General features: G+C 48.6%; 1 protein-coding gene across 1 annotated transcript; it reads left to right on the forward strand.

The window, feature by feature from the left end:
* The first annotated feature begins 12,916 nt into the window (after window positions 1-12,916).
* LOC146203686 (uncharacterized) lies at window positions 12,917-25,477 on the forward strand. Its single transcript, XM_084585725.1, has 2 exons — window positions 12,917-13,152; window positions 25,100-25,477. Exons 1-2 carry the CDS (start codon window positions 12,983-12,985, stop codon window positions 25,323-25,325), a joined length of 396 nt encoding a protein of 131 aa, XP_084441851.1. The 5' UTR covers window positions 12,917-12,982; the 3' UTR covers window positions 25,326-25,477.
* Window positions 25,478-27,094: the final 1,617 nt, after the last annotated feature.

A 27,094-nucleotide genomic window follows, 5' to 3' on the forward strand; every position in this document is an offset into this window, starting at 1 on the left:
TATTCTAGAGGATGACCTGAGCCCTATAGTGGAAAGAGGTGGGTTAGGTGAGGTTGAGGGCGCCAGACTCCGACATGAAGTGTAGCAGGGCACTAAAGTTGCGCTTGGCGTTGGTATTGGGGGCTGTCCAGTCTTCGTAAGTCTGAATGAGGGGGGCAGATGTTTTGCCTGCGCTAAGATTAGCGTACCAGGACAGGTCCAGATCAAGTGCTGCAGGTCAACGGAGTCAGCAGGGCAGTTGGGGTTGCTGATCTTGGTTCGGTGCCATTGACTGAGGATGTCCGGTGTGTATGCTGCACCGGCTCGCGCTTATTAGTTAGAACTTGTGCAGGACGAAAGAGGCCGGAAGGGATCGGAGGTGCAATATCGCGGACAAGGTCCCGTATCAAACACCTCCGCTCATGTTTAGGCCGCGTTATGACATAGTCCGGTATGAAGAGGGAGACGGGAGAACAGTAAGGGTGGTCCGAGTTGGACGGGCCCTGATCAAGTCTATGCCGGCGGTCTTCTTCGAGTTGCTTGCCAACGACCTCGTGAGCCGTCCTGTTCCCGGTTCTTCGTGCGCGATGTCCAGGTGTCCAGTGAATCCGTACCGAGACTTGTGAGGTCTCTCGCAGGTAGCAGCTGCACTGTTTGATGCGGTGTTGCGCTGAGGACTTGTAAGAATGGCTTTGAGAGGTTTTTAGCCTCGTCACTGTCGGTGTAGATGTGGATGAAACTAATCTTCATTTGGTGCAGTGTTGAAGAGCCTCGTCGATGGCCTTTAACTCGAGTTCAGTTGCGGACCATTACCTGCGACCACTGGGGCTAGTAGCGTGCAGCTGTGAACCCTCTTGCTATTAGGCAGTGATTGCAAACATGATGCCGGTGCCATCGTCATGGTAGTGTGTGGCGTCGGCATAAATACGGAGCCCGATGTGCTGGTCTTGTGTATCAATTATCTGGCGTTGTCGGGGATCTCTTCCTGGTCCTATGGTGTTGGTTGGAAGGGGTTTTGGATCCGTTAACAATGGTCTATCCATGGTGCTGTAAGGCGGTCCAATATGGGCAAGAGAAGGTTTGCTTCGTCAAAGATTCGGGTAGAGGTGTCAGCATCGGTGCGCCGGAGAGGGAGCGAGAATTCATCCCGATGCGGCGGCGCTGCCGTCGGCTCCGAGACGCCCGCCGCGCGCGCGTAGCCGCCGTAGCAGCCGCTTTCCGTTGCAGCTATTTCACGATACCGTGCGGATTACAACAAAGGCTAGTTGGCACACTTTTCTCACGGCTCGCAGCGAAGCATGTATTGGCACTGAAAACTATGTTTGAACTTGCTTCCCTGCATATTAGCTACGTGCGTCGCTGGCACCCCGAAGCGCTGGAAGATGGTGAATCAAATGAAATGACTTGCCGTGAGCTTGTCACCAAAACAACGTCCGTGCAGTTTTTGCTTTGATGCCGCAGTGTTCATGACGTCTCAATTCAGGTAGAAGCATCAGCAACCATACCTGAATGCTTTGTTTTGATGACTTGCACATGAAAAAGCTAGGTTTATATCGTACAAGTTTAATCAGAAAGACAGTTTTTTTATTTGACACACTCTTACAATTGAACATCAAAAACACCATCAAAAGAAAATGAACAGAAAATATGCATCAATGTAGGGTAGAACTGCAAGTTATACAAAAACTGTGCTCAAGGAAGTAAATAAGGCCAGTAAAAAGAAGTTAATATGCAATGCTAAAATGGGCATACACACATGGCATTGAGGTTTGATTGGCAAACAGATGCATTCATAAACCAATTTACGAAACACAGCCAGATAATGGGACCTTTGTAACAATTTGAAGAAGACATTACAAAAAATTCACAACAGACGACTCAATGTGGGTAGTTTACAATAACATAAAAAAAACTTGTTGGCTGTGTTAACATTATGAATTTAAGTAGTACGTCTCAGCTTCAAGAACTTCATTTTTTCTCTCTTTTTTTGATTGGATGCATTTTCTCCAGCAACAAGAAAATGCATCCTTGTCAGTGTGAAGAAGCGAATAATTTGATTTGTGACTTCCACTTTGTGCTGCTCACAGCCGACCATATTTAACCTCTTCATAGACAGGCAAGAGATGAGGTCCATGACGCTATCCGTTCTCAACTTATTGAAACTGAAGCAATAGGTAAAAGCACCCTCCATAGCTTTGACCAAGTCTGCTAGGGACTCAGACGGGTACAGGAGGCCACCTCTATCTATGTAACGTGTGAGACATGACTCTGCTGGAAGCAAGCTCGAGTCCTCTGAGTGGAGCAACAGCCTGCTACATTCGTTGCACTTCGTGTTTTTCAGCATCTTCCGGGCCACATAGCCACTGACGTAATAAGTGATCCGGGAATCACTTTTGCGTCCAACGATTTCAGTGTGGTCAGGGAGTGCTTCACATGCCACAATCATTTCATGCACTTCGTTGAGATGCCCCACATCTAGGAGCTCATCCAGCTTATTCTGCACTTTCACGGGATTAGTGTGAGAGCTTGGATTTAGAAGGCTGCTCAGGACTGTTGAAGAAATGTTGCCACTAGAGGGTGACTGCGCTAAGCTGTAAAACTGAGGCAATTCACAGATATCAAAAATTGTGTTGGTGTGGGGTGATCGTTGAGACATTTGCCTCAGTATCCCGAAGAGGTTTTCAAGCGTGTCTTGGCACAAACGAGAAATCATTAAGTACTTAAACCCCAGGGTTTTTGTGACATAGAGCAGTATAGAAAGTGTGCTCGTAAGAGTAACACGGAGTCCTTCGGCTGTTGATTCACTCAGAAACCCACCCTGCTTAGGCACAGCTTTTTCCCAGGTCGCTAAAAACTCCAGAAAGCGTTTGATGCTTGCTACTTCTTTACTCTCTGGTCTTAAACCTCGCTTTGAATATCTAGATGTCATGGCATCGATGAGGTCTCTCATCATAGAGATAAATGCACAAGTAGCCTTGGTACAGCCAGTGCCATAGCGGTGTTCCACTTGGCTGTTGTACGCATACAGGCCCCTTAAAACTTCATCACTGAAGAAGGTGAACGCCAAGTTGACCCGCATTTTTTCGAAGCCATTAGGCTGGCAAACAGCCATGGTGACGTGCGGCATTGCCCTGAGTGTCACTGTACTTGAAGTGTCGCATTTGCAGGCCTCCTTTACATATTCGGTGCTAACTCGACCATCTGGTGTTAAGAGCCCTTTGGAGCTTACAGCGTTACGCACAGATTTCACCAAGTGGGGGAAATCTGACAAAAAATGCAAATACCGGCTTGGATCCACTGGGTGCTTTACTTTGCACACCGTCTTTTCGAGCTTCGCACTTACACCGAAAATTTTTCACATGCTGCGATTCCACACAGCCCCGTCACATGTTACAAAATCCACAAACAACCCCGATTTCTCGGCACAAATCACAGCATCAACAATGATTTTGGCCAGAACATCTGCCTTTACATTGCTTCGCGCACCAAACACACCGAGAATTTGTTGCCATTTGCCTGTGAAGGGCTGAAACAAAATTACAAGGCCATGGTCACATTGAGCACCTTCTTGCCCTGGTGAGCTGTACTTGCCGAGGTCAACGAAACCTTGAACTTGCCCTTTGCTGTTTAGAGCCAAGTTTTCGGACAGTTTCATTTCGTCCACGAGTATGCCGCCGTGCCGGTGATACGGATCAATACTGCGTGCTTTCTCTGCAATAGCTGTGAGCACGTCTTCATTAAAGCCAAAACCACTTTTATATTTACGGACATAAGTACGCAGGCAAGAAGGGCTCGGTACAACCATAATCTTGTGCTTACGAATATGCTCGTAAAGACGCGGGCTTTTTATATTCATCGCAATACATTCAAGGATCCACTCTTGCTGAAATATCATTCCATTTGTTTTTCTCCTTTTTGATGCTTCAAAACATTCACGTACCTGCACTTGCTTCTTTTTTGGCAGGCTTTGCAACCTCTCTTCAAAACAAGAGCTACTTATAGCTTCGTTATCCTGTTTCATTTTTTCTATTGTCTCACTCAACTTTGCAATGCTGCGCTTTTGCCGTCGCAGTTGCGCATTTTTTCTCGTTAGCTTCTGTGTGAGGTTAGCTCTTGCCTGTCTCGCTCTTGTACGCTTATAGTAAGCCTGATTTATCAACAGCTTACGAAGGTACTTGCACTGCAAGCATCGGCTTCTATTTTGGACTGTCCCACAACATGTGAGGCTGTGTAGTTTCGCTCCATGGAGTCTGTGCTTTGTTTTTATTTGCGCACTTTGCATTCCTGTTTCCATTTCAAACCCCTCGCAAGTAATCATGGCATCCATTTCGAATACGAGGCCCTTAACATCACTAATGCTGTCGACATCCACTGTTTTAACAAGAACACCCTGTACATATGCCGTGCAATGAAAGGTTGATACACTACTTGAGCACAAAAGTAACTTTTCAAAGCACAGAGTTCCACCACTTGAAGCACACACTGAGAATGCCACAACGTCTGTGTCGTTTGGAATTACGTGTTTCGTCCAGTACTTACTTGGAAGGTCATCTTGAGTCATACCCTCCAAGATATTGTAGCCGCCGCTACAGTTCGAACTTGTTGGAACGTCGGTTTCAGCACTCTGCGGTTCCTCGTGAACGGTGTCAACCTTTCTTCGCTTGGAAGTCGCACCTCCAGTGGACGAAACCGTCTTTCTTTTTGGAGGAAGCTTTTTTGAGAGGTAAGCAGGCACATTTGGAAATATCGTCGGAATCGCATCGTCTGTCAGTGTAGGGCGATCACGAGGGATTTCCACAGACTCGCCGTTGATAACATGCTTGCAGCTACGGACGATGAATCTCTCGTCGAAATGAGCCTCGCACACAACGCAGTTCTTCTCCAATGACTTGTCAGCACGAGGAATCGCGCGCTCCCAGGCACTACGTCGTTCATCGTCGATGGGAACAGCGAAGAGAGACGCCTTCTTCCCTTGTTTACGGGCCGAAACATAGCCCGCTTTGCATCCAGGTGCAAAACAGTGTCTTTGTTGTTTAGACATCACTGTGGCATGGCCACGTCGGTACGTAGCGATTCCAAAAAAATTTAAGCCAGCACACCGCAGACGTTGCGAAAACACGTGCCAGTACCTGTCTGTAGGGGACGAAACGTGCGGCGACAGCGGTCGGCGGGGGCCCTCGACGAATCTCGGTAGCGACGTGCGCGCCGCCCCGCGGCGGCATGAAACACCAGCACGCCTCTGAACACGGCGCGCCCGCGACGATGCTCACACGTCCCCTTCTAGCCACCATAATTCGGGTAAGGAGGGGGTGCCCGTTGGGTGCGTGTCGCAGACGAGTTTCATGATTGGCTCGATGCGTAGCAATAAATTCGTCCATTGGTGGGAGTTGAGCGAATCTTTGAAGCTCCGTGATGCGTGTGTTTACTGGTAGACCAGTAATAACCCTCAAAACAGAGTTATAAAGTAAGCCAAGTGTCTTGTAATCGGCTGTGGTCAAGTCAATGTAAGGGGCACCGTGGCGGAGCTTAGCTAGCAGAATAGCGATGGTGAGGGGACGCGCTACGTCTGTCCCTGCACCCCCACTTCTTCTGCTGAGCCGTTTGATTAAGTGGAGTTTTGGCTTCCATTGAGCTTTTAGCTGTTGGATCCAATCCTTAGCAGTACCATGTTAAGTGGTGGGAACGCCAAGTATCTGGAGGTGATCTTTCGGGGGTTGTTCGATGCTTTGACCGCCGAAGTGAAGGTTGATATCCACGCCTCCAGGCGGTGGATGTATGATAAGAAATTTAGCTTTTTTCCGGGGATGGACACATGCCTGTAGAATGAAGTTTATTATCGATTGCATCTAGTTCTAGTTGCAGCATCTCCGTTTGATCTCGAGCCGTATTACCGTACGTGGTCCAGAGCGTGAAGTCGTCCGGGTATATTGTGAACTATAGGCCATAGATTTTGTCTAGCTGCCATGCGAGTTTCGCCATGACGATGTTAAATAAGGTGGTGGAAATGACTAAGTCTTGAGGCACACCCGTGCGGTTTGTAAAATGTTGCGTCGTGTGGTGTGTATCAATCTGAATTTCATAGGTTCTGTTACTCAGGAAGGATTATTTCACTAAGTTGATGATGCGGGCTCCAACTCCAGTGTGGATGAGCGCGTCGACAATGGCTTGATGGCTGGCGGTGTCGACCGCCTTGTGAAAATCAACAGCTACGAGTATGTCGGGACGGCCTTTGCACCATCGGCGTGATCTCTTTACGTTGATGTGGAGGGAGAAGATAAAAGCGGTCCTGTGTTCCTAGCTGAGGCGGAAGCCAGTCTGGAACAAGTGAAAATAATTTGTGGTCTCAAACATGTGTGAGTTGATTGGTGACCATGCGTTCCATTAGCTTTCAGAATGTTGAGGTCACAGAGATCGGTCGCAAGTTGCCAAGTTGCGTGGGGTGGTTTCCATGCTTGGGAATGGGGACGACTACCGAGTGTTTCCAGTGTGGTGGTAGGCAGCCCGTATCGTGCTGGTTGATGAGGTCAAGCAATTTTTCCTCAGTAGGTGTGCTGGAGTTCCGGAGCATGCTCCAAGTGATGCCACTTTTCCGGGAGCGCTGTTCTTTTTAACTTCTGAAAGAGCATATTCGAATTCAAATGTGTTAAAGGCGGCGTTAATGCCAGTAGAGTCTGTGGGTGGAACGGGGGCATAAATATCAGGTGGGGGTGGTGAGGTGGGTTGCAGAAATAAAGTGCGGGCTGCCTCCTGTTCAAGCTCAGTAGCAGTCCGACTAGTGCGGAGGAGAAGGCCTCGGAATACTCTCCACAGCTTGCTGGTGTTCGTCCTATAGGATAAAGTGCTACAAAAGTCAAGCCATCGGCTTCTGCTAAGGCGTTTGCTGTAGCGGTGTACCTCAGCAGTAAGGCGACGAAGTTTTAGAAGCTTTTTGTATTCTCTTCCCGATAGGAAGTAGTCAAGTTCGGCTTGTTTTCTGCTTTCCCTTAGGTTAAGCAGGTGAGGGTCAGGTACAGGAACGTCTTCTGTTACTTGTGTGATTGTAGTGGCTCAATCACGGGCGCGTTAAAGGAGTGTTTCGACTGGCGCTTCGGCGTGATGGTCGTCTAAAGCCTGTCGGAAGCATTTCCAATTGACTGCGAGGATATTTCGTTTTCCTCGGCGTAGATTGGACTGGAGCTGTATCCATATGGCGCTGCCATGCGCCTGCCTCCCTATTGTTTAGCCTTTTATCCTGTGGTAGCCCCAGTATCCTGCTTAACCTGCAATTTTCAAGAATCTCCGCATAAGTATGCAGACGCTCGTCCATGTTCCGGCAGTCGGGCGGCTCCACAGTTACCCGGAAGTAGACAGCTCGCGAGCTAACTCGTGGGCCCCTTCTCTGCTTAGAACGGACGAGTGTGCAGGTGTCCACATTAGGCGAATTTTTTTTTGTTCAGTAGTCTACTGGCCAGAAACTTTGTCGCTTACGACGAGACCCCACCCTTTTCAAAATTTCAAATGGCCGTTTCCAACGCAAGCGAGCGCTATTGCAACTACTTCAGCCGTTTCCGTGTTGCGGCTTCTAAGGACCGCGGCTGATACCGTGGCCCCCCGGCCGTCGTAGTCTACGATGCCAGTAAGGGTCTATCATGCTCGCCGCAAAAATCGGAATTATTCATCTATAACCCAAAGTCACTCCGACGCAAGCGCTGCTGGGATTTGATATTAAAGTAGAACGGAAACTAGTTCCAATAGTAGATCAAATCTGAATCGTAGTACTATTCATTCAGCAGAATCGATATAATGATGGGACAATCAAAAAGCTAGAAGGAATCGGTACGCAAGCCATTGGCATATTTAGAAGGATCGCGTTGAAAGGACGAGGCCTGAAGGAAAGAAGCTTGCTTAAATTAACCCAAGCTTACGTAATAAGTCGCATGAGCTATGCCACGCCGTTCTTAGATATCAGGTCGGAGGAGAAGAGGAGATTAGACTCACATTCGAAGGCGCAAAAATAGGGCCCTGGACTTAACAATTACCCCTTCCATAGAGAAGCTCCTTTCGATGGGAGTGCAGAATAGTTGGGACGAAATAGCGGAGAACCAAGACCTCTTTGCCTGTTCCTGATCGCGGAGCTCTCGGCTCCCGTCCCTTAGACCTGCGTGCCGGAGGCGGGGATTGGGGGCCTCCTTATGTGGCGAAAGAATAAAGTTGTTATCATCATTTCATTTTATTACTCTGAAGGCCGGTCAGGCGTTACAGAGAGGAGTGGGGAAAAAATAAGAATAAAAAGAAACAAACAAATAAACAGTTACAATTCATATTAACAGTATCCTTGAATTTTTCAGAATCCTTGATGACGACGACGGTGAAGGGCAGGTGATTCCAGTCCGAGGCAGTTCTGGGGAATTAAGATATTGGACAGTCCTGCACTGTGGGATGTGCACCTTTAGGTGGTGATCTCTGCGGGACGATATGTGCGCCGGAGGAGTAAACAGGGACTGCTTTAAGTTTTCGTTGCCGTAATATATTTTATGAAATGTGCAGAGGCGCGAAATGCGGCGCCGAATGGCAAGATCCGGAAGATTAAGCGTTCTTTTCATTTCTGTAACACTGGCATGGCGGGAGTAATTAGACATTATAAACCTTGCAGAGCGATTTTGGATGGACTCCTTCTTCTTCTTCTTGCTTACCCACATTAGTCTTTGGTACTTTCAAATTGCGCGCCAATCCCTTCTTACGCCCTTTTTTATTTCCGGTTGCGGGACGTCAGATCCTGGAGGTCTCCACTACGGCACTCCTTTCTCTCTTTACGCTTTCACTCCCACCTTCCTCCCTTCATTTACCGCGCGGTTCAGGTGCACACAGAACAAGTGTGACAGAAAGCCCGCCTTCTTTTCATGTGAACCAGTTATTGCAATTATTTACCTAGTTACCTTTTTGACCTAATTATTTTTTTCGTCTCTCTATCGATTTATCGATTTACACCTCCCATTAGCCTCTGTCACTTCTCACTCACAACTGCTGCGGACACGATTTTGCGGACACGTTGTGCGGAGAGAAATCTTTCAACATAGCGAAGTAATGCTATCGCATTAAAAAGAGTCCTACTTCCTCATTCCTCACGGCCTTAAAACAACGCCACAAGAAAAGAGGACAGGTGGAAAGAGAGCCACCCAATTCAAGTTAAATTCTTTGAACTGACACGCTTTTTTGTCATCGTTGTGAATTCCCCTGTTCACGGTTATAAAGAGGCCGCATATTTATTTGTTTTTTTCTGAGGTTAGTTCGGGCATAGTCTGGGAGTATCCCTTGAATCCCACCGAGTGGGTACTTTCGCGAAGACAAAGAAGAAGCTTTTGAATTCCGGCTCGTGACAGAGCGTGCAAGGACTGCCAGCATCGGCGGGTGTCAGCTCGTCCAGGTGCTCTCGTCTCCCATAACGTAAGTGCGGTTTCTTGCTGAGCAGCGTTTGTACTATTCCTTTTCTTTCAGCTTTTAGGTAGACCGGGGGTGAGCGACTTCCGCATGATATTATTCGGCAGGCTGGCTCCTCGGCCTGCGTAGGGCAACCTGTTTGGTTCAAGGGCAGTAGGTAGAAGACTGTAGTAGCGGTTCATTAGTTAGCAAATGCTAGTGACCCAAAATAATTTACGCACACCTTAACGCCGTTGTGAGCACGGAATCCTGGTGGTTCGGATGCGTGTTTTCGTTGATAATTGCGGGTATGGGTCCTCTGACTTCGCATACCCCGTGGGTCGGCTCCTTACTAGCGGAGTCGAAAGTAGCATAGCAGCTGTTGAGGTATAGTAGGTCCTGCTTGCGAGATGCTTACACATTTTAGTCGATCGAAACTGCAGAGCAAAAAGAAGACCTCGCGTCTCGTCCTAGAAATCTTAAGGCTAAGCTACTGCTCTGCTTTAAATCAATATGACGTCTCATTTCTCTGCTGCAAACATTGTTGGAGCTTCGGCCTCTAGCACCACAATCTGCGCTTGTTTTCTGCAATTAGAATATCTGGTGCTGAAGATCGGAGAATACGAGCCCATGCCTCGGCGGAGAGCGTGCCTTCTGAGCGCCTAAAAATTCCACGTATCTGGGTTCTGATTCACAGGCGCTCGTGTAGATGCGCAGGAGAAGATCGGTCAGCAGAATCCCATGCCCCGGTGCAGCGCGTGCCTTCTGCTCGGCGCGACCCAGGCATATTCATATATCTGAGCAATATTCATATATAATCATTTTTATATTTACCTTACAATATTATAGCTTGAATAATAGTGTTCTGCTTCCAAGGTCTTTGTATCTTGATTTCAAAAATGGCCAGAGAAACATTTTACTTGCTAGAAGTCTTCTGATGGGGAAAAGGGGGGAGGGCAGCACATCAGCTTCCATCATGTCAGTTAAGATCACAGCTGCGACACGACCGTTTCACTTGAAGGCGGCCCCCGTCTTTATGCCAGAAAACCATGCATACCAAGAATACCGGGAAAATGTAATCAAACAATGAATTAGGTAGAGTGGTTTAGGCTAGTGAAACCAACCGAGAACTATTCAGAGGTGATTGACCTAGTCTCCTGTGGCTTTCCATTTGCCTTAGTTTTTCTGCAATTAGTGAAAACTAATCAGTGCCGTCTTTATTTATAGGCCCCTGAAGCAATGCATCAGTTGTAAAGTTGTAGGTAGTGTTGAAAAACAGCTACGCGTAATGTTTGCATATAGGTACGATTTCCATAGCTTTATTCCCTGGCTTCTAAATCAAGCTAGCATATGACTAGCTGCGCACACATCTCTCACCGTCATCATGCAAAGCCACACAAAAGCAGATTTTGTAATCTGAGCCACATTTGGGACATTGAAGTGGAATTGTTGTCAGGCAGACGCTTTGTTTATTGGGCTTGTTGCCGTTTAAGATCGTGAAAAAGAAATTATGTAAAATAGAAATCATCTTGGTGCAAACATTGGTCAGCTGTTTTAGAAGACGGTTTACTATTTCCTTATTGATACTAATTGTTCTTGAAGCCAATAATTTAAATGCTAGCTATATAGTCTTAATCATTATAAGGATCTACAATGAAACACTAGACTAGGCCAGGCAACTCTCAACTGCCTGCAGCTGGATTATTTCACTGGGCTAGTGGACGGCGACTTTTTGAAAGCTAGGACACCTAGTATATACCACATTCAATGGTCTCTTTTCATTTTTAGACGTTGTAATGTCATAGCCACCTTCTTACCTGTACTTGTCATTGTTGCTTGTTGGTGTATGTTCGAAGGGTATTAAAAAGAAAGTGCGCGGTACCTTGCCCACACCACCTGTTGGCACAGTGGACTCCTGTTTTTGACAGGGTGAAGAAGCAGTCAACAGCTACGGCCAAGGCTGATTGCCCACCAGTCCGACGATCGTTCATGTTGAAAAAGAGGTGGCGCAGGCGCAAAGGAGCCTGGGTCTCCGAGCAGTCTTTGTCTGCACAGCCTGAATGGTAGGTTGGGGTGTTCTGCCTTTTCTTCTTTCTGAATGAATTGGCGCTAGAAGTTCGCAAGAGGCGTTTGTAAGATTGGCAAGTAGATAGCAGGGTGGGGACGCAAGGAACCTAAATCAAAACTAAACGAGGGTATTTTTTTATTTTTTGTTTATTTCAGATAATGTCAATCCCTATTAGGATTTTTACAGGATGGGCGTATAATTGAAAGCAAACTATATCTATTAATGGTGATACAAAGGTTACAAATACATGAATATAGAAGAAAAACTGCAGGTAATAAATAATATCATACACAGTATATCTTCTAGGTAATAATGCAGTTATACATAGTAAATAATGTAGTAATACAATATCTTTCTAATTCAGTAACGTTAATGGTCTGTAATATTTGGTTCAAAAATGGTTTACATATTTTGTAGTATTTCTTCTATAAGGGCTACAAATTTCGTCAATGATGTGCTATTAGTGATTCGTGGATCCAAACATTTCCATTCCGTAGTTGCAAGTGGAGTAAATGAACTCAGAATGAATGAATGAACGAAAACACTCAGAGCGAAAAAATATTCTTGAGAGTATTCGGGTGCTTATGAGGGGAAGGTCTGCATTCATCCAAGGATATATACAACGCGCTATCTATGTTTAGTGCATTATGTAATAACTGGTAGAGTATTTTTAGTCGTGCTAGTTTGGCGCGACTTTGTAAAGTAAGAATAGAGGCCTTATTAAGCAAATGGGACGGCGAATCAGCAATCCTATGCTTCTTAAATATAAATCTAACTGCCTTTCGCTGTACTCCTTCGATTCTGTTAATAAGCTGCTGTGTATAAGAGAACCCATTGTGTTACCGTTACCGTATTCATGTTAGAGAGTACTGCACTGTTTTGCACTCTTCCTGGTTGTTTAAAGCTGAGTTTTTTCCTGCAAAGAAATCGACATTGTAAGCAACTTTCCTGTCTTTAAATTCACTAAGTTTATAATTTCTTGGTGTTCTTACATAACCAGGTTATATATATATATATATATATATATATATATATATATATATATATATATATATATATATATATATATATATATATATATATAACAATAGTCGACGTCGAAGCTGAGACAGTGAGTGGCTAGTTGGAGTAGACCACGAAGTGGCTGCTGGTTGGTTGGACTACGAAGTTGGTTGCCTGGAATCGCGCTCGGACCGCTCCCGGACTTCGGCAGTCATCTAGGCTCACTGCGTTTCCTGGACTTTCGGCAATATATATAGCAGTCTGATTTTATTATTGCAAGTGTAAACAAGGGAGTTGTACTCAAAATTGTCTAGAACTCTATTAAAGAACTTTCCTTTATATCATAGTGCAATGAGTGAAAAATAAAGTTTATGCATTGCATTGAGCATCCTGTTTTCACACAAGCGGCAGTTATGAATGGGAAGGGGCACGAAGTTGGTGTGCGGGTATTTCTTTTAACGCAGCCCATCTACCTGCAATGATCCACACCCCAGTAGCAGTAGCTGCATTGTGGTGAAACAGGAACCTGTGGACGATATGGTGGCGGAGTCGGTGATGACTGTGGAAGGGAAAAAGGATCCTGCAGAGACTGCTGTGCAGGTGAAAGAGGAGACTGTGGAGACTGTGCAGGTGAAGGAGAAGACAGCGGAGGTAAAAGAGCTGCTTGGACCAGAGGAAGAGGGCAGCCAATGCCTGGCACGAACAAGGTGCGGAAGTGCCGCCAGTATCGGCAGTATGCAATAGCTGAGGCAGACTGTCAGCAGGGGTAATGTAACCTCCCCAGTTGCCACTTGGGTGACATACTGTTTTGCACTCTTCCTGGTTGTTAAAATATCTGCATTTTGGGCTGTGTGGAACACGATTTCTCAGTTTTGTCTGTTGCTGTTGTGAATACAAGGCACTACCCTAGCCTGGCAGGGTGCTACAGGAAGGGGTCAAGGTCTTGTGTCATGAAGATTGTCACAAATCCCCGCCTTTACGGTCAAAAGAGGCGAGGGATCCCCTTTGCGGTTACCCGTCGTCCCTCTATGATGTTTGAGAACATGTCTATAAGTCAGGTGAAGTACGTGTGTCGATGTGTGATTGAGGAATATGTTCAAAAAAGGTTATTTTCTTTTACAAACAATAAAATGTTTATAATTAGTAGTCCAAATTGCACCGCATAATAATAGACTACAATGAAAAAAAACCGTACGACAAGATATTGCTAAAAGACGACTAGTTAAATAACAAGAGACAAACCCGACAATTAACAAAACGCTGAATGAAAAGAAGACTAAGGATAATAAAGCGAGTATTCCAGATATAGTATGGGCGAGTGTATGTAGAAAACACAGCAAAAATTACCAAGTCAAAGTAGGGTTAAACAAAGGCAAAAATAATGTTTGATTAAACTACAGTCTGTGGCGAATGGAATTCTCACGCCTTTCTTGTTAGTGGTGGCGTCGAAGGCTGGGCAACTCTGTAGCGGCGGCCGTACTGGTGAGGAGAACGATGCGTCGATCCCGGGACCGATGAAACCCAATACGCTCTCCCGGAGCGGCCGCGAGAGAGGCCCAGAAGACTGAATCTTCCCAGAGCACACTGGCGCGGGCGTGCTGCTGTATGCATTTTCATGCACTCGGCTGTATACGCAGTGCTCGCGTCAAGGACGCGCGGTCGCTACCCTATTGGCGTGTTGAAGTCTGCTCAGAGGAGCAGCGAAGTCCCGTGAGTTTCGCTCTCTATCTGATGTAGAAGATCCCGCAACTTCCGCTGAATAGGTGAGGCAGCTTGTGAAACTGCTCCCCCACTGAAGAATATTGCCTCGGAATATTCTAGGCATCTACAAGCGCCGAGAACGGCGCGCCCCGCAGAGGGGTGAAGTCGATTGGGTCTATTCGACGCACTTAAGATCGCTCGTCACTCACTACGGTTCGTGACGCGCCCCATATACGCACTGATCTGAACCCGCACAGCACCACAACACTCTAGTTTGTCAGTCATCTCTTCATCACATGTCACAGGTCACGGATCGCTGATAACAATCAAGTGAACACAAATTGACAGGCACATCATGTAAGATTTTCATTACACAGTCAACACAATGCCGCTAGGTAGTAATACAAGCAGAACGACTATTCCAGCCGGCTAATATAATCTGCTCCAACGTTCTCCCTGCCTTTAATATGCTCGAAATGGATGTTGTATTCCTAAAGCTTAATACTGCAGCAAAGAACGCGGCTGTTCGCAGATTTTGTTTCGTTTATGAGCTTCAAAAGCTGGTGGTCCGTCGGAACGAGAAACCTTCTCCCGTAAAAGAAGATTTGAAATTTCTCGATTACCCAGAAGAGTACTAAAGTCTCTTTCTAAGTGGTTGAATAGGCTCTCGAGGGAGCAACTAGCGGCTCGCATAGGCAAGTTGGTGCAGGATTTCGCCATGCGACTGAAGCAAAACTACCCCAATACCTCTATCAGAAGCCCTCGTTCGCAGGACGAATTTCTTGTCAAAATCTGGCAGTTTCAGAATCGGGGCCTCTGCCAGTTTCTTCAGCAAGTTCTTGAAAGCCTTTTCTGGTCAGGTCAGCATCGCTCTCTCCACTCGCCGGTCCCCAAACCCTCTCCACGGCGCCTGTCTTTCCTTCCCCTCCCCGGCGTGTTTGCGACGCGACCTTGCAGCTCGCGCCTTTCTGAAAGAAACGCCGCGGAGGATCTGGGGACTAGGCTGCTCAGCCGTCCCGTTCGAGAAAAGGGAGGAGGGCGGCACTGTCCCAGAGAAGTGTGCAGGTGCCGTTGCTCGTACCCGATAAGTCGCCGCGGGGGGGGGGGGGGGGGGGGGAGGGGGGGGGGCAAGGGCCGCGCCTATTGTTGACTTCTGCAGGACATTTCGTGAGCGCTTGGAGCAGGGCAAATGGCTTCGATAGCGGGCTCTCTCTGCCCCGATGTCTGGCGACACAGCGAGAGGCCACTGGGCTGAGTCGCTGCTTCAGAGCCCGAGGGTCGCTCCCATTGTCTCCTTCTGTAGGACACTTAGTGAGCCTTGCGGCAGTGCAAAAGGCTTCATGTACCACTGTTTGGCGCCGCAGCTAGAATTCGCTGGGCGAGCCGGCCGTAAAGTGTTTCGCAGAAGCGCGTTTGTTGTTCCCGGCCGATACCACCGCCGACTACATGTCCCAGGTACGTTACATGTACCTGTGCGACATGGCATTACTCGGGGCGGACCTAGAGATTAGCCTCGCGGAGTAAGCCAAACACAATCTTTCAATAATTCAGGTGTTCCTGCCAGGAAGCCGAAAAAATTGCGATGTCGTCAAGGTATGCCGCAGCATAGACCTGATGCTTCGATAGCAGCTGGAATGTTGCGGCCGCGTTTTTCAAACCAAATTGCATGACGCGCCAATCATACTGCCCTTCGTTGGTTACAAAGGCCGTCAAGTGTTGGCTTCCGGCGACCACCGGTACTTGCCAATATCCTAGACGTAAATCTACCAATGTAGTATATTTGGCACGGCCGACCCTCTTGATTAACTCCTGCGGGGGTGTCATCGGGAATGCATCAGGGCGCGTGGCCGCTTTTAGCGCGCGGTAATCGATACACATACGCACTGAACCGTCCTTTTTCCCTACGCAGACCACGGGATGAGCATAGTCGCTGTCGACCGGATATAGGAGGCCCCGGTCTCACAACTCCTTTATCTGCCGGCCTACCTCTTCCCTTAGAAGTTCTGGCACTCGGTAAGGGAAAGCGCGTTTTGGCTGATACCCGTCATGAAGCACGATTTTGTGCAGTCCTACTTCTGCAGCACCAGGGGTCTCGGTGAATAGATGAGAATAACCGCCGAATAGTCTCGCGATTTCACGCGCTGCTGGGAGCTCAAATGTGCCAGTTTCTTGCGTTAAACCGAAGGGAGACTGGGTGCGCAGACGAGGGGCGAGGCGTGCACTCGATCTCTCCGAAATCTGCCTTCGTAAAAGACTACCCCGACGTTACTAGGTTTGGTTTGTGGGGTTTAATGTCCCAAAGCGACTCAGGCTATGAGAGACGACTTAGTGGAGGACCCCGGAAATTTCGACCACCTGGGGTTCTTTAACTTGCACTGACATCGCACAGCACACGTGCGCATTGCTTTTTGCCTGCTCCGAAAAGCGGCCGCCGAGGCCGGGATTCGATCCCGCGTATTTGGGAACAGTATTCGAGCGCCGTAACTACTGCGCCACCCCGACGGGGTCCCGATGTGACTAACCCGAGCGTAGTAAGGCCGAAGCTTGTTGGCATGCACGAGCGGCGCGGCTCGCGCACCGGTATAGACTCGGTAAGCATGCTGCCTTTCGCGCGCTGTTATCACGTAGGAGACGAGCCACTTCGGGGCCAGTTTGCTGCCGCGGTCAGGGTCTAAAACGAGAACCTGGTCCCCCATATTAAAAACTTTGTTGCGGGCCTGTCTATTGTATGCTTGAACATAGCTCCCCTGGCGCGCGCTCGCAGTCAGTCCCGCCACCTCCGCGTCTATCTCTAGCTGCTCACGTAGCTGTAAGATATTTTGCGGGCTCTTCTCTTAGAGTGTCTGGGAGCGGGTGCTCACCTGTCCAGGCGCGTTGTAATAAGGCCAGTGGACCCGTGGGGTTCCTGCCATAAAGTAGTCGGAAAGAAGCCACCCCCGTCGTATCATGGGGAACTTTCCTTTATGCCCAGAGAGCGAACGGTATCAGCTTGTCCCAGTTTTTCGAGTCCTTTTCGATGACGTGGAAAAGCATGTTTTTCAGGACATTGTTCCACCTTTCCACAAGCCCATTGCTGTCTGGGTGTTTGGGAGTCGAACACCGGGGGGGCGCACCCCAACCTCGCTAACATTTCTTCCGTAAGCTGTGCCGTGAAGTTAGTACCCTGGTCTGAACACACCACTTCTGGGATGTCAGCGCGGCTAAAATTGGTGAGTAGGGCGCCGCATGTTGCTCTTGCGGTCAGTGAACGCAGACTGACCACCTCGGGCCACCGTGTGCACAAATCAACCAGACAAAGAGCGTGCCAGTGACCCCGGCCTGAGGGTACATCGATTGGCCCGATAATATCCACGTTCACTGACCTAAAAGGGTGGTCTGGTCTGGTGAGGGGCGTGATAGGTATCCTATCTCTAAGTCGATGTCTGACCGGACCTGGCACGCGTGACACGTCTTGCAGCGTAACGCCACATCCGCCTCTAAGCAGGGCCAGAAGAAGCTGTATTTAATTCTTGCCCTCATCTTTCTTGGTCCCAAATATCTTCCTCAAAGTGATTCGTGAGCCAGACCATGGACCTCTTCCCGTCTACTCAAAAGCAGCACGAGCTGCTTTACTTAGTGCCTTCGATGGAATCCCAGTGATATAGCAACCCTTGTGAGATGAACATGCCCCCTTTGCCTGTTTCAGCGTCTGCCCAAGCTTTCCTAAGGCTTTCATCAGACCGCTGGGCCGATCGAAGCTCGTCGCACTGCTCTGAGGTCGTGTCCTCAATATCATGCGTCAAACCCGCGTGATTAGCCGGCTACCCTTCCTGGCCCGCTTCGTATTTCCCGCCTGTCACAATCGACTCATTCTTCGGCTCTTCGCCTATCTGACATTCTCTCGCGTGAGCCCCACCACTCGCTGGGAATGAATCGGAGGTTTGCTGGCCCACCGTAAAACATAAACTAGCTGGGTCGGCAGTCACTTGAACTCCACTCGGAACAAAAAATCCGTCACTGCCGCCGGACTGCACTAGCAGCTCCCAATCCTCACGTGAAAGCTGATAAGTGCGCATACGTGGTTTACAGCCTCCGGCTGTGGTATAACTGACGGTCGCCTCCTCACACCGACCGCGAGGGTTACTAGTTTTGCCTCTACTGTTTCTCCAAATGCTGACACAGGATTATCTTGCCGCAAGGCTCTTGAAACCCTCCAGGCACGAGACTTTCTCTGACTACAGTAATTTCGCTACCGGTGTCTATAATCGCCGTTGTCGGCACTCGAGCGCATTTTATACCTACTTGCTGTAGTTTCGATGTATGCCCTTCTTCGGACGATCGGGGCGCTCTCATGTCTGCAATCAGCGTCCTGTCTAGGTGAGCTGGCGCTAAAGTCTCGGCCGTTCCCCTGTTGGCAACTGTTACTTTTTGTGCTCGGACGCGCCTGTCTGCTTTCTGCGCATTCTGAACAGCTCGAGGGCAGTCCTTGGCTCGATGGCCCATTGCGCGGCACACGTAGCACTGTGCGTTTCGCTTGTCGCTATCTTTCGGAAGGGATTCGGTTTTTCCTTTCTCGCCGTAAGCGGCCGCCTGCATCACCGCGCGTCCTTTCCCCTTTGCCTGCTCGAATGTCTCCACTATCTGTGACATCTCATCCGCTTTCACCCATTTTTCTCCCTCGCGGAGGCGCATATATTTCAAGCCCTCTGCACGTAGGCTAGCTTTCATCCTATCAGCAACAATGAGAGCTATCACATCATCCTTAGTGTCTGCTTTCCTCGAACGAAGATCGTAGGGAAGTAGTATAGGCGAACTGTGCCTTTGTTTCCTTCCTGCGTTTAATGACGCGTTCGAACCGGTGCAAGTACTCGGCGGCGGTGAGCTTTAGCTCGCTTAACACAGTAGGTTTTACTGACTCGTAGTCGCCGTTCTCATCGTCACTAAGACCGCGAAACAGGTACCGAACGCGTCCGGTAAGCGCTGGCATAATCAAGCGTACGCGGCTGTATTTCGGTACATCGTACCTTGTGAATCCCCTCTCCACTTCGTCGAACCACACGGGTACGCCCGCGTCACACGGAAGCTTGAGTCCCTTTAGGACATTGGCACACTGGGAGACCGGGTCAAAGCCCGATCGCCGTTGCTCGCCGGATTCCGACATCACGGGGGTCTGCCTGTCGCCTGTCATACCCAATCCGAGCTTGTTTCAACTCGAGGCATTCTCGAGACTCAATTTTAAGATTTTCCAGTTGAAAATCGAGTTCCATGCGGCGAATTTCCGTAGCTTCGGTCTCGGTCAGTGCCGTTACTTTTCGTAGCGCGCCTGCCACTGGCCCGGTAATCGCCGATTCCTCCGCTGGTCCAGCCATCGCATCCTGTTGGGATGCCTCAGCCGGCTGACCACTGCCCTCTAAACCATTCTCCTGTAAAAAATTCTCCTCTGCCTGTCTGCTAACTGAGCTCGCCATCATGCTTCTTGTCAACACCATACGCCTGTTTTACGCTTGAGCCATAACCACCCAAATAATACGAAAGGAAACCAGCTCACCTATGCTTGTGTCGGTAGCGGCTGATGTTGCTACTCCGTTGTCGCCTTGACCGGGGCTGCTGGATGGACGACGCCTCAGGGTCGGGGCACCAGGGTTCGTTGTTCCCTTGCAGGTATTCTGAGATCGGCTCCATCCAGGCCTCCCGGATGTCTGCTACCAGATGGGCATATCGTGATGTCTGGAAACTGCTGGATGAGGGCGATGCCTGCTCGGTGTTGCAGGTTGTCGAATCCTGTCATGCTACGCCAGTAATTTATGCTCGTTCACTGCCAATCTTCAGAGGGGCTGAAGCCTCTCCAAACGTGGTCATTCGGCAGGGAAGAGGCAGTAGACGATGATTAGATGATTTTCATGAGGAGAATTATATTTACTGAAGAAAAATAGTATACATTGGCAAACTGTAAATTACAGCAACAAGAGTCACAGAGACAACAGTAACTTAAAAAAAATAGACTTTCAGACAGGGAAGTCACTCTACAAGCCCTTACTTTCCTACTGAGCGTTTCGGTTAAAGGCTTAGGGCCTGTAGATACGGTCTAAGCACGGAGCCTCAATCTTGACTGCCGAACATGGTCTGAGGACCGCTTTTTGATGACAAACATCAACAAAGACCCGTGGATGGTCACCTTAGGTGATCCGCCCCGAAAATGAAGCAGGCAATCAACTTATTGAAAAGCATGCCACAACCCCAGTGGGTTGGAATAGTCTTGGACCCAGGTCCTTAATTACGTCAAATAAAAATACAGCATTCAAAACACACTCTCCCTCCACTCGCCGGTCCCCAAACCCTCTCACACGGCGCCTGTCTTACCTTCCCCTCCCCGGTGTGTTTGCGAAGCGACCTTGCAGCTGACGCCTTTCTTAAAGAAACGCCGCGTGGGATCTGGGGACTAGGCTGCCCAGCCGTCGCGTTCCAGAAAGGTACCCCCTTTCTCGAACGGGACGGCTGGGCAGCCTAGTCCCCAGAGAAGTGTGCACTCGCCGTTGCTCGCACCCGATCAGTCGCCGTGGAGGGGGGAGGGGGGCAAGGGCTGCGCCTATTGTTGCCTTCTGCAGGACATTTCGTGAGCGCTTGGGGCACGGCAAATGGATTCGTTAGCGGGCTCTCTCTGCCCCGGTGTCTGGCTACACAGCGGGAGGCCGTGGGGCTGAGTCGCTGCTTGGGAGGCCGAGGGTCCAGCCCATTGTCGCCTTCTGCAGGACATTTAGTGCGCGCTTGTGGCAGTGCAAAAGGCTTCATGAGCGGCGTCTCCCTGCACCAATGTTTGGCGCCACAGCGAGAGATCGCTGGGCGAGCCGGCCGTAAAGTGTTTCGCAGAAGCGCTCCTGTCGTTCCCGGCCGGTACGGGTGCGTCTGCCGTCGCTTCCTCGCGACGCAGGGAGGGGGAAGGGACGAAACAAACCAAGCCTCCTGTGCACCCCGCGCGGCGCGGCTAGCGCCCGAGCAGAGGGGAGAAAAAAAATAGCACTCGCTCCTTGGCCTCCGCGGGCGGGGGTTCGACCGCCAGCTCGACTCCAAGCGCGAGTTGCTTTTCAATGCGGCCTTACAGATGGTTACATTAGCCTAGAACTCTATTAGTACAGCTAGAGGTGCTCGCACATTTCGACCATATAAGAGCTCGAATGGGGAAAAGCCAAGGCTTTCTTGGTATACTTCCCTGTATGCGAACATGAGTGGAGCCATGTAGCGATCCCAATCGAGTCTCTCCTGACACATGCTTGAGCATTTGTTTAAGCATGCCGTTAAACCGTTCGACTAGCCCGTTCGCTCTCGGGTGGTAGGGAGAGGTATGCAGCTGTTTTACTGACAACAGGCGGCTAACCTCCTCCATCTTCAGACGTAAAATTAGTGCCCCTGTCACTGAAGACCTCTCTGGGCACTCCTACACGGGAAAACATTTCGACAAGAGCTTCGGCTACCCTTTCGCCCTCAATGCTAGAAAGCACGACTGCATCATGGTACCGAGCGATATAGCCCATCATGGTCAGGATGTACCGATTGCCTTTAGCGGACATCGGGTTGAATGGGCCAACGATGTTGATCGCCACCCTTTGAAACGGGGACTCAATGAAGGGCACTCGGACCAAAGGCGCTCGTGTGGTGTGATCCTTCGGAGTTGTGCGTTGACATAGATCGCAAGAGGCAACAAACCGCTTAGCGTCAGCCTGCATTGCGGGCCAGAAGAATTCTGTCTAAAGCTTTAGTAGGGTTTTCTTCGCGCCTTTGTGACCTGCCATCGACCCATCATGTGCCAGCTTGAGAATATCTGATCTGTACTTTTGGGGCATAACCACTTGAGTGTACTCTCGCCGGACTCGGCGAAGTATTTCCTTTGAAAGACGCCGTTTGTAATGAAAAACTGATGGCTACCCTTGCCCTTGTTCGCTTGTGGCAGGCCAACACGATCGAAGCACGAGAGTAGGGTGGCGTCATTCTCTTGCTCTTGAACCAGCTCTTCGCGGCATACACTTGGGAAGCCTTGCAGGACTTTACGCATTTTCAGCATTTTATCCTTGCGTGACTGCGCTTTAGTCACTACCGGACAAGCTTCAGTGCTATCCGAAATGGGTGCAGGGCTCTCGGTGTCAGGCGCTAGCTCTATTTTTACTTCAATGGACTTCACAGCCTCGCGTTTTGTTGTCTTGCTCCAGTCTGGACCGGGCTCGTCTGCTGGCCTAGCACCTTCTACATTTCCCAGCACCAAATCATGCAAGGGATTCTCCATGCACTTAGCGAGAAGTCCTTCCTTAAAATAAGAGTTGTCGACATGGACCCAAGCTGCTGGGAGCATTAGGCCTTAGCGGTCAAGTAGGTAAACTGAAGACTTCATATCGGTGATATCTTCCTTCCGTACTGTCCTTCCTTGCCACCACCGTATTTCAGCCTGTGTCTCTGAGGACTCGGACTGTCGGGCCCAATCGTGCCAGCTACGACAGGTAAGCATTCCCTTACGGCGCATTCTTTACTGGTGTAACCAGCGTTGATGACAGCGATCTTCCCTCCGTCCTTAAGTTGGAGGTATCCGTTCTCAGCGCATACTGCAGAGGACAGCCGATTTTCTTCTCTCTGTTTTTGTGCCCCATTTGCCCAGCATCTCCAACTTGGATGACCTGACTTACCGCATTTATGGCATTTCTTGAGCGGTCCCGATCCGTCGGAGGTGGCGGCCCGGAAACTTTTGGCCCGGTGTCCCGTGCGCGCACAAATGAAACATTTCTTTTCATCGCGGCTCTTCTCGTCCGATGATTGAAGCCAATTTTCATTTCTCTCTTTAATCTTGGAGACAGTGTTTTCTGCCTCATTTTTCGGGGTGCTTGGCTTTCTCAAGTTTGACCAGCGATGGGCCTCCACGCACTTTTCTGCCCCTGCTACTGTTTCCGAGAAGGATGTGTCCTTCTCTTCTTTCAAAAACATTTGTAGCGGAGTAGCGCACTTAGAAAGGAACTGTTCCTTTACAATCAGGTCGGAGATATCTGCGTACTCTTTCTTTGTGTCCAACAGCTCTATCCATCTGTTTAGGAATTACTGTAGACGCTTCAGGAACTGTGAACACGTTTCCTCGTTCCGGGGACTAGCAGACCTAATTTTTTTCTGAACGCTTCCTCGGTCATACGGAAGCGAATCATTAGTGCCTGCCGGAGCTTGTTGTAGTCCAAGCACTCGGACGCAGACATACAACTAAAAACGCTGAACGTTTCGCCGCTTAAACACAGACTAAAGGTTGTAGCCCACTGGTCGCGACGCCGACTCTGACACTCAGCGACGCGCTCGAAACGCATGAGGTTAAAAACCCTCATTAAAAACCGGCATCAGCTTGTGCGGGCTTATGCGTTCGGGCCGAGCAACTTGACCCTCCCCCGTTTATGACCTTGTCTCTACGTTGCTATTATCGCAAGTTGCAGGATTATTCGGTAGGTCTCGTCGGAGCATCAGTAACTCCTTTTCTTTTTCCATCTCCGCTATCCGGAGTTGGGCTTTCTGCGAATCTAGTTCTTTTTCTTTTTCCATCTCTGCCATCTCTGCCATCCCTAACTCCTTTTCATTTTCCTTTTCCGCTATCCGGAGTTGGGCCTTCTGCGACTCTAGTTCTCCCTCCTCTTTCCGCCGCGCACATTCCTCATTGTGTTCTTCTCTGCAACGAGCTCGCTCCCGATGTACAACAAGTTGTTCTGACTCTGCATCAGCCATCTTAGGGGTGAAGCGTTATACAGTGCAATAACACAACGCTGAACATTTTTTTTCGCCTACTCCTCTTTCTCTCATCGACACTTGGTTGACCAGTCCTGTTCGCGGACGCCAATCTGTCACAAACTGCAGCCTTTACGGTGAAAAGAGGCGCGGGATCTCTGTTACGGTTACCCGTCGTTTCTCTATGAGGTATGAGAACACATTTTAAAGTTAAGCCGGTCAACACGTGAAGTGCGTGTATCGGTGCATGAATGAGGAAGGAATACATGTAAAAAAGATCAAAGAAACAATTGAATGTTTATAATTAATACTCCAAATTATACTGAATAATATTAGAGTACAATGTAAAAAAATAAAACGCCACGACAAGATATCGATAAAAGACGACTAGATAAATGACAAGAGGAAAACCCGACAATTAACAAAACGCTGCGATAAAAAGAAGACTGTAAGCAAGTATTTGCAGATATAAGTATGAGCTAGGGTTACATAGAAAACACAGCGAAAAAATACTAAGTGAGGGTAGGGTTAAACAAAGGAAAAAATAATGTTCGATTAAACAACAGTCTGTGGGGAAATGGAATTCTCACGGCTTTCTTGTTAGTTGAGGCGTCTGAGGCTGGGTTGTCGGTAGCGGCGGCCGTACAGGCGAGGAGAACGATGCGTCAATCGCGGGCCCGATGAAGCATAATACGCTTTCCTGGAACGGCCGCGAGAGAGGCCCGGAAGACTGAATCTTCCCAGAAAACACTGGCGCGGGAGTGCTGCTGTATGCGTTTTTATGCTCTCAGCTGTCTACGCAGTGCCCCGCGTCAAGGACGCGCGTTCGCTGCCCCATCGGCGCGTTGAAGCCTGCTCAGAGGAGCAGCGAAGTCCCGTGAGTTTGGCTCTGCGATAAAAAGGAGACTGTAAGCAAGTATTTGCAGATATAATAAGTGTGAGCAAGGGTTACATAGAAAACACAGCGAAAAAATACTAAGTGAGGGTAGGGTTAAACAAAGGAAAAAATAATGTTCGATTAAACAACAGTCTGTGGGGAAATGGAATTCTCACGGCTTTCTTGTTAGTTGAGGCGTCTGAGGCTGCATGAGGAAATTATGTAGTTCACTCTACATTGTTTGATGGTGTGGTGAATGGACAGCTTAACTTAAAGCTCTGTGTCAAGCTTCTAGCTTGCAAATTCGCTGGATTTCAGTGCAGTTGTGCGAGACTGCATGGGAATTGTTGCCATTGCAGCTCTCGTCCCCTGCGCCTCTACAATGCTCGGGGGATCCACATTGCAACCAACAAGGACATGTGCGATTGCCTACGCTTGGAGTGCCCTGGCTGCCACTTTCCGTGTCCCAAATGTGGCTCAACAAAGTGCGGAGATGAGTGCCGGGGCAACCGGGACTACACCTACGAGCAGATTGAGATTGATGGACGCCCCGACGTTGCCTATGTGAACCCACTGCTGTCGTAGAAGGCCCACGTCTCCCTCCAGTCTGCTCTCTTTTTTTCAATAAGCTCTGTTTTTTCAACTCACCTAGAAGAATTTGTATATTGGTATTTTTCATTACGAGCAGGTTACTGGTCCAATCCCTTTTTTTTCACATTTGACTGGTTCACAACTCACTTTGTATGTAAACTTTTGTATTAGAGTTTCTCTATATTTTACACCACATCTGACTGCTTCAAAACGCACTTTGTAAACTTCTGTATTAGGTTCCTATTTGCAAAAGTCTTTCTGAAAGCCAATATAATTATTGCTTGAAAAGCTTGAAAAGAATCTTTGAAAAGAAGGGGGTGTGTTAAGCTGGTAACTGTTAATGACATCTAGCTATATGCTTTTCAAGCGTCGGTGACAAGGAAGGCCTTCAAGTAAAGCTGTGCTTCATTTTTGATGAACATAAAGGAAAAAGATGCAAAGTGTCTGACTGTGAAATGTTTATTGCACAGTTTACAACAACACCAATGAATAATAGCCTATAATTCTGGTTCCTTGCACAATTCTTCGACTGGTAAGCATGTCTGACAGGTTCATTTGGCTGTTATAAGCAAAGCATGACCAGGAGGCAACAGCACTGCTTGCATTGTAATGGCATTTTCACCAGTGTGTACAATATTTCACTGCATGAGGGTGCAGTTTCCTGTACTATAGGCCTCATTTTAATTATTTATTCTATAGACTGAAAGGAAGTGTGAGCCAGGTTCTGTGCAGAGTCTTTTTGTATGTGTATTAGTTACTGGCAGTCATGCACGCAACTAGGAAAGAGTGTTTCAGGCAACAGTAGCTACTGAGTGGGTTTTGCTGATCCCAGGTATCTTTTTGAATGACAATGATGCCATGATGAAAAACAGAGGAACAAAAAAGATACAGTGAGGTTACTGGGCAGAAATTAACTTGCTAGATGCTTGGAAAGTTCACTGGATTCTGCTTTTTTTGACAATGCTGCAAAGTACAAGTATGATTACTTGGCTTCCGCTTTCATCATGCTTGTGACGAGTTGCACAACCAAACCTTGTATCTTTGTGGGAGAGGACTGGTTCTCAATCCAGCATGAGCCGGTAGTGTAATTAAAGCCTGGTTTTGAAAAGTTGACAGGGGATATTTGCAGGTTGTGAGAAAAGCCGCAAACGTTTAAATATGCTGAAAGTGCGACTGCTCACGCTGCAATCATTTCTACACAATCTGAAATCGTCACTACTACGTGACATCTGGTGGATGTGCTGCCTTTGATCCTTCAAGCGAAGACCCAAGCCGTGTTCCTGTCGCCCTGGAAGATCAGCCCACAGGTCACCGAGCCAGCCGCCGACTTCAAGGCCTACAACCCGAACACTGTCTGCTGCCTGACCCCATTCGATCTCGGAAGGCATCGAGGCTGACAATAGCTCAGCCTACAGCACCGGTTGTTTTAGTCCAACCCCGTGAGCCCCCCTGCTTCCATGGACGACCCGATGAAGATGCTGGAGACTGGATGGACCTTTTCGACCGTGTGGCAGAATTCAACGGCTGGAACGACGCTGCGAAACTCAGGCAGGTCTACTTTGTTCTTCAAGGACATGCCCGAGTTTGGTTCGAAAATCATGAGGCAGCTATGAAGGATTGGGACATTTTCAAGGAAGCGTTTTTGACTGCCTTTTCAAGCGTCGTCCGAAAGGAAAGAGCCCAGGCCCTCCTTCAGTCAAGACTTCAACTTCCTAACGAGCCTGTCCTGGCGTACGTTGAAGAGATGAAGCGCCTCTTTCGCC

Source organism: Amblyomma maculatum, chromosome 1 (genome assembly GCF_055883805.1).
Source record: "Amblyomma maculatum isolate TAMU_Amacu chromosome 1, ASM5588380v1, whole genome shotgun sequence".
In the NCBI taxonomy this organism is placed as follows: Eukaryota; Metazoa; Arthropoda; class Arachnida; order Ixodida; family Ixodidae; genus Amblyomma; species Amblyomma maculatum.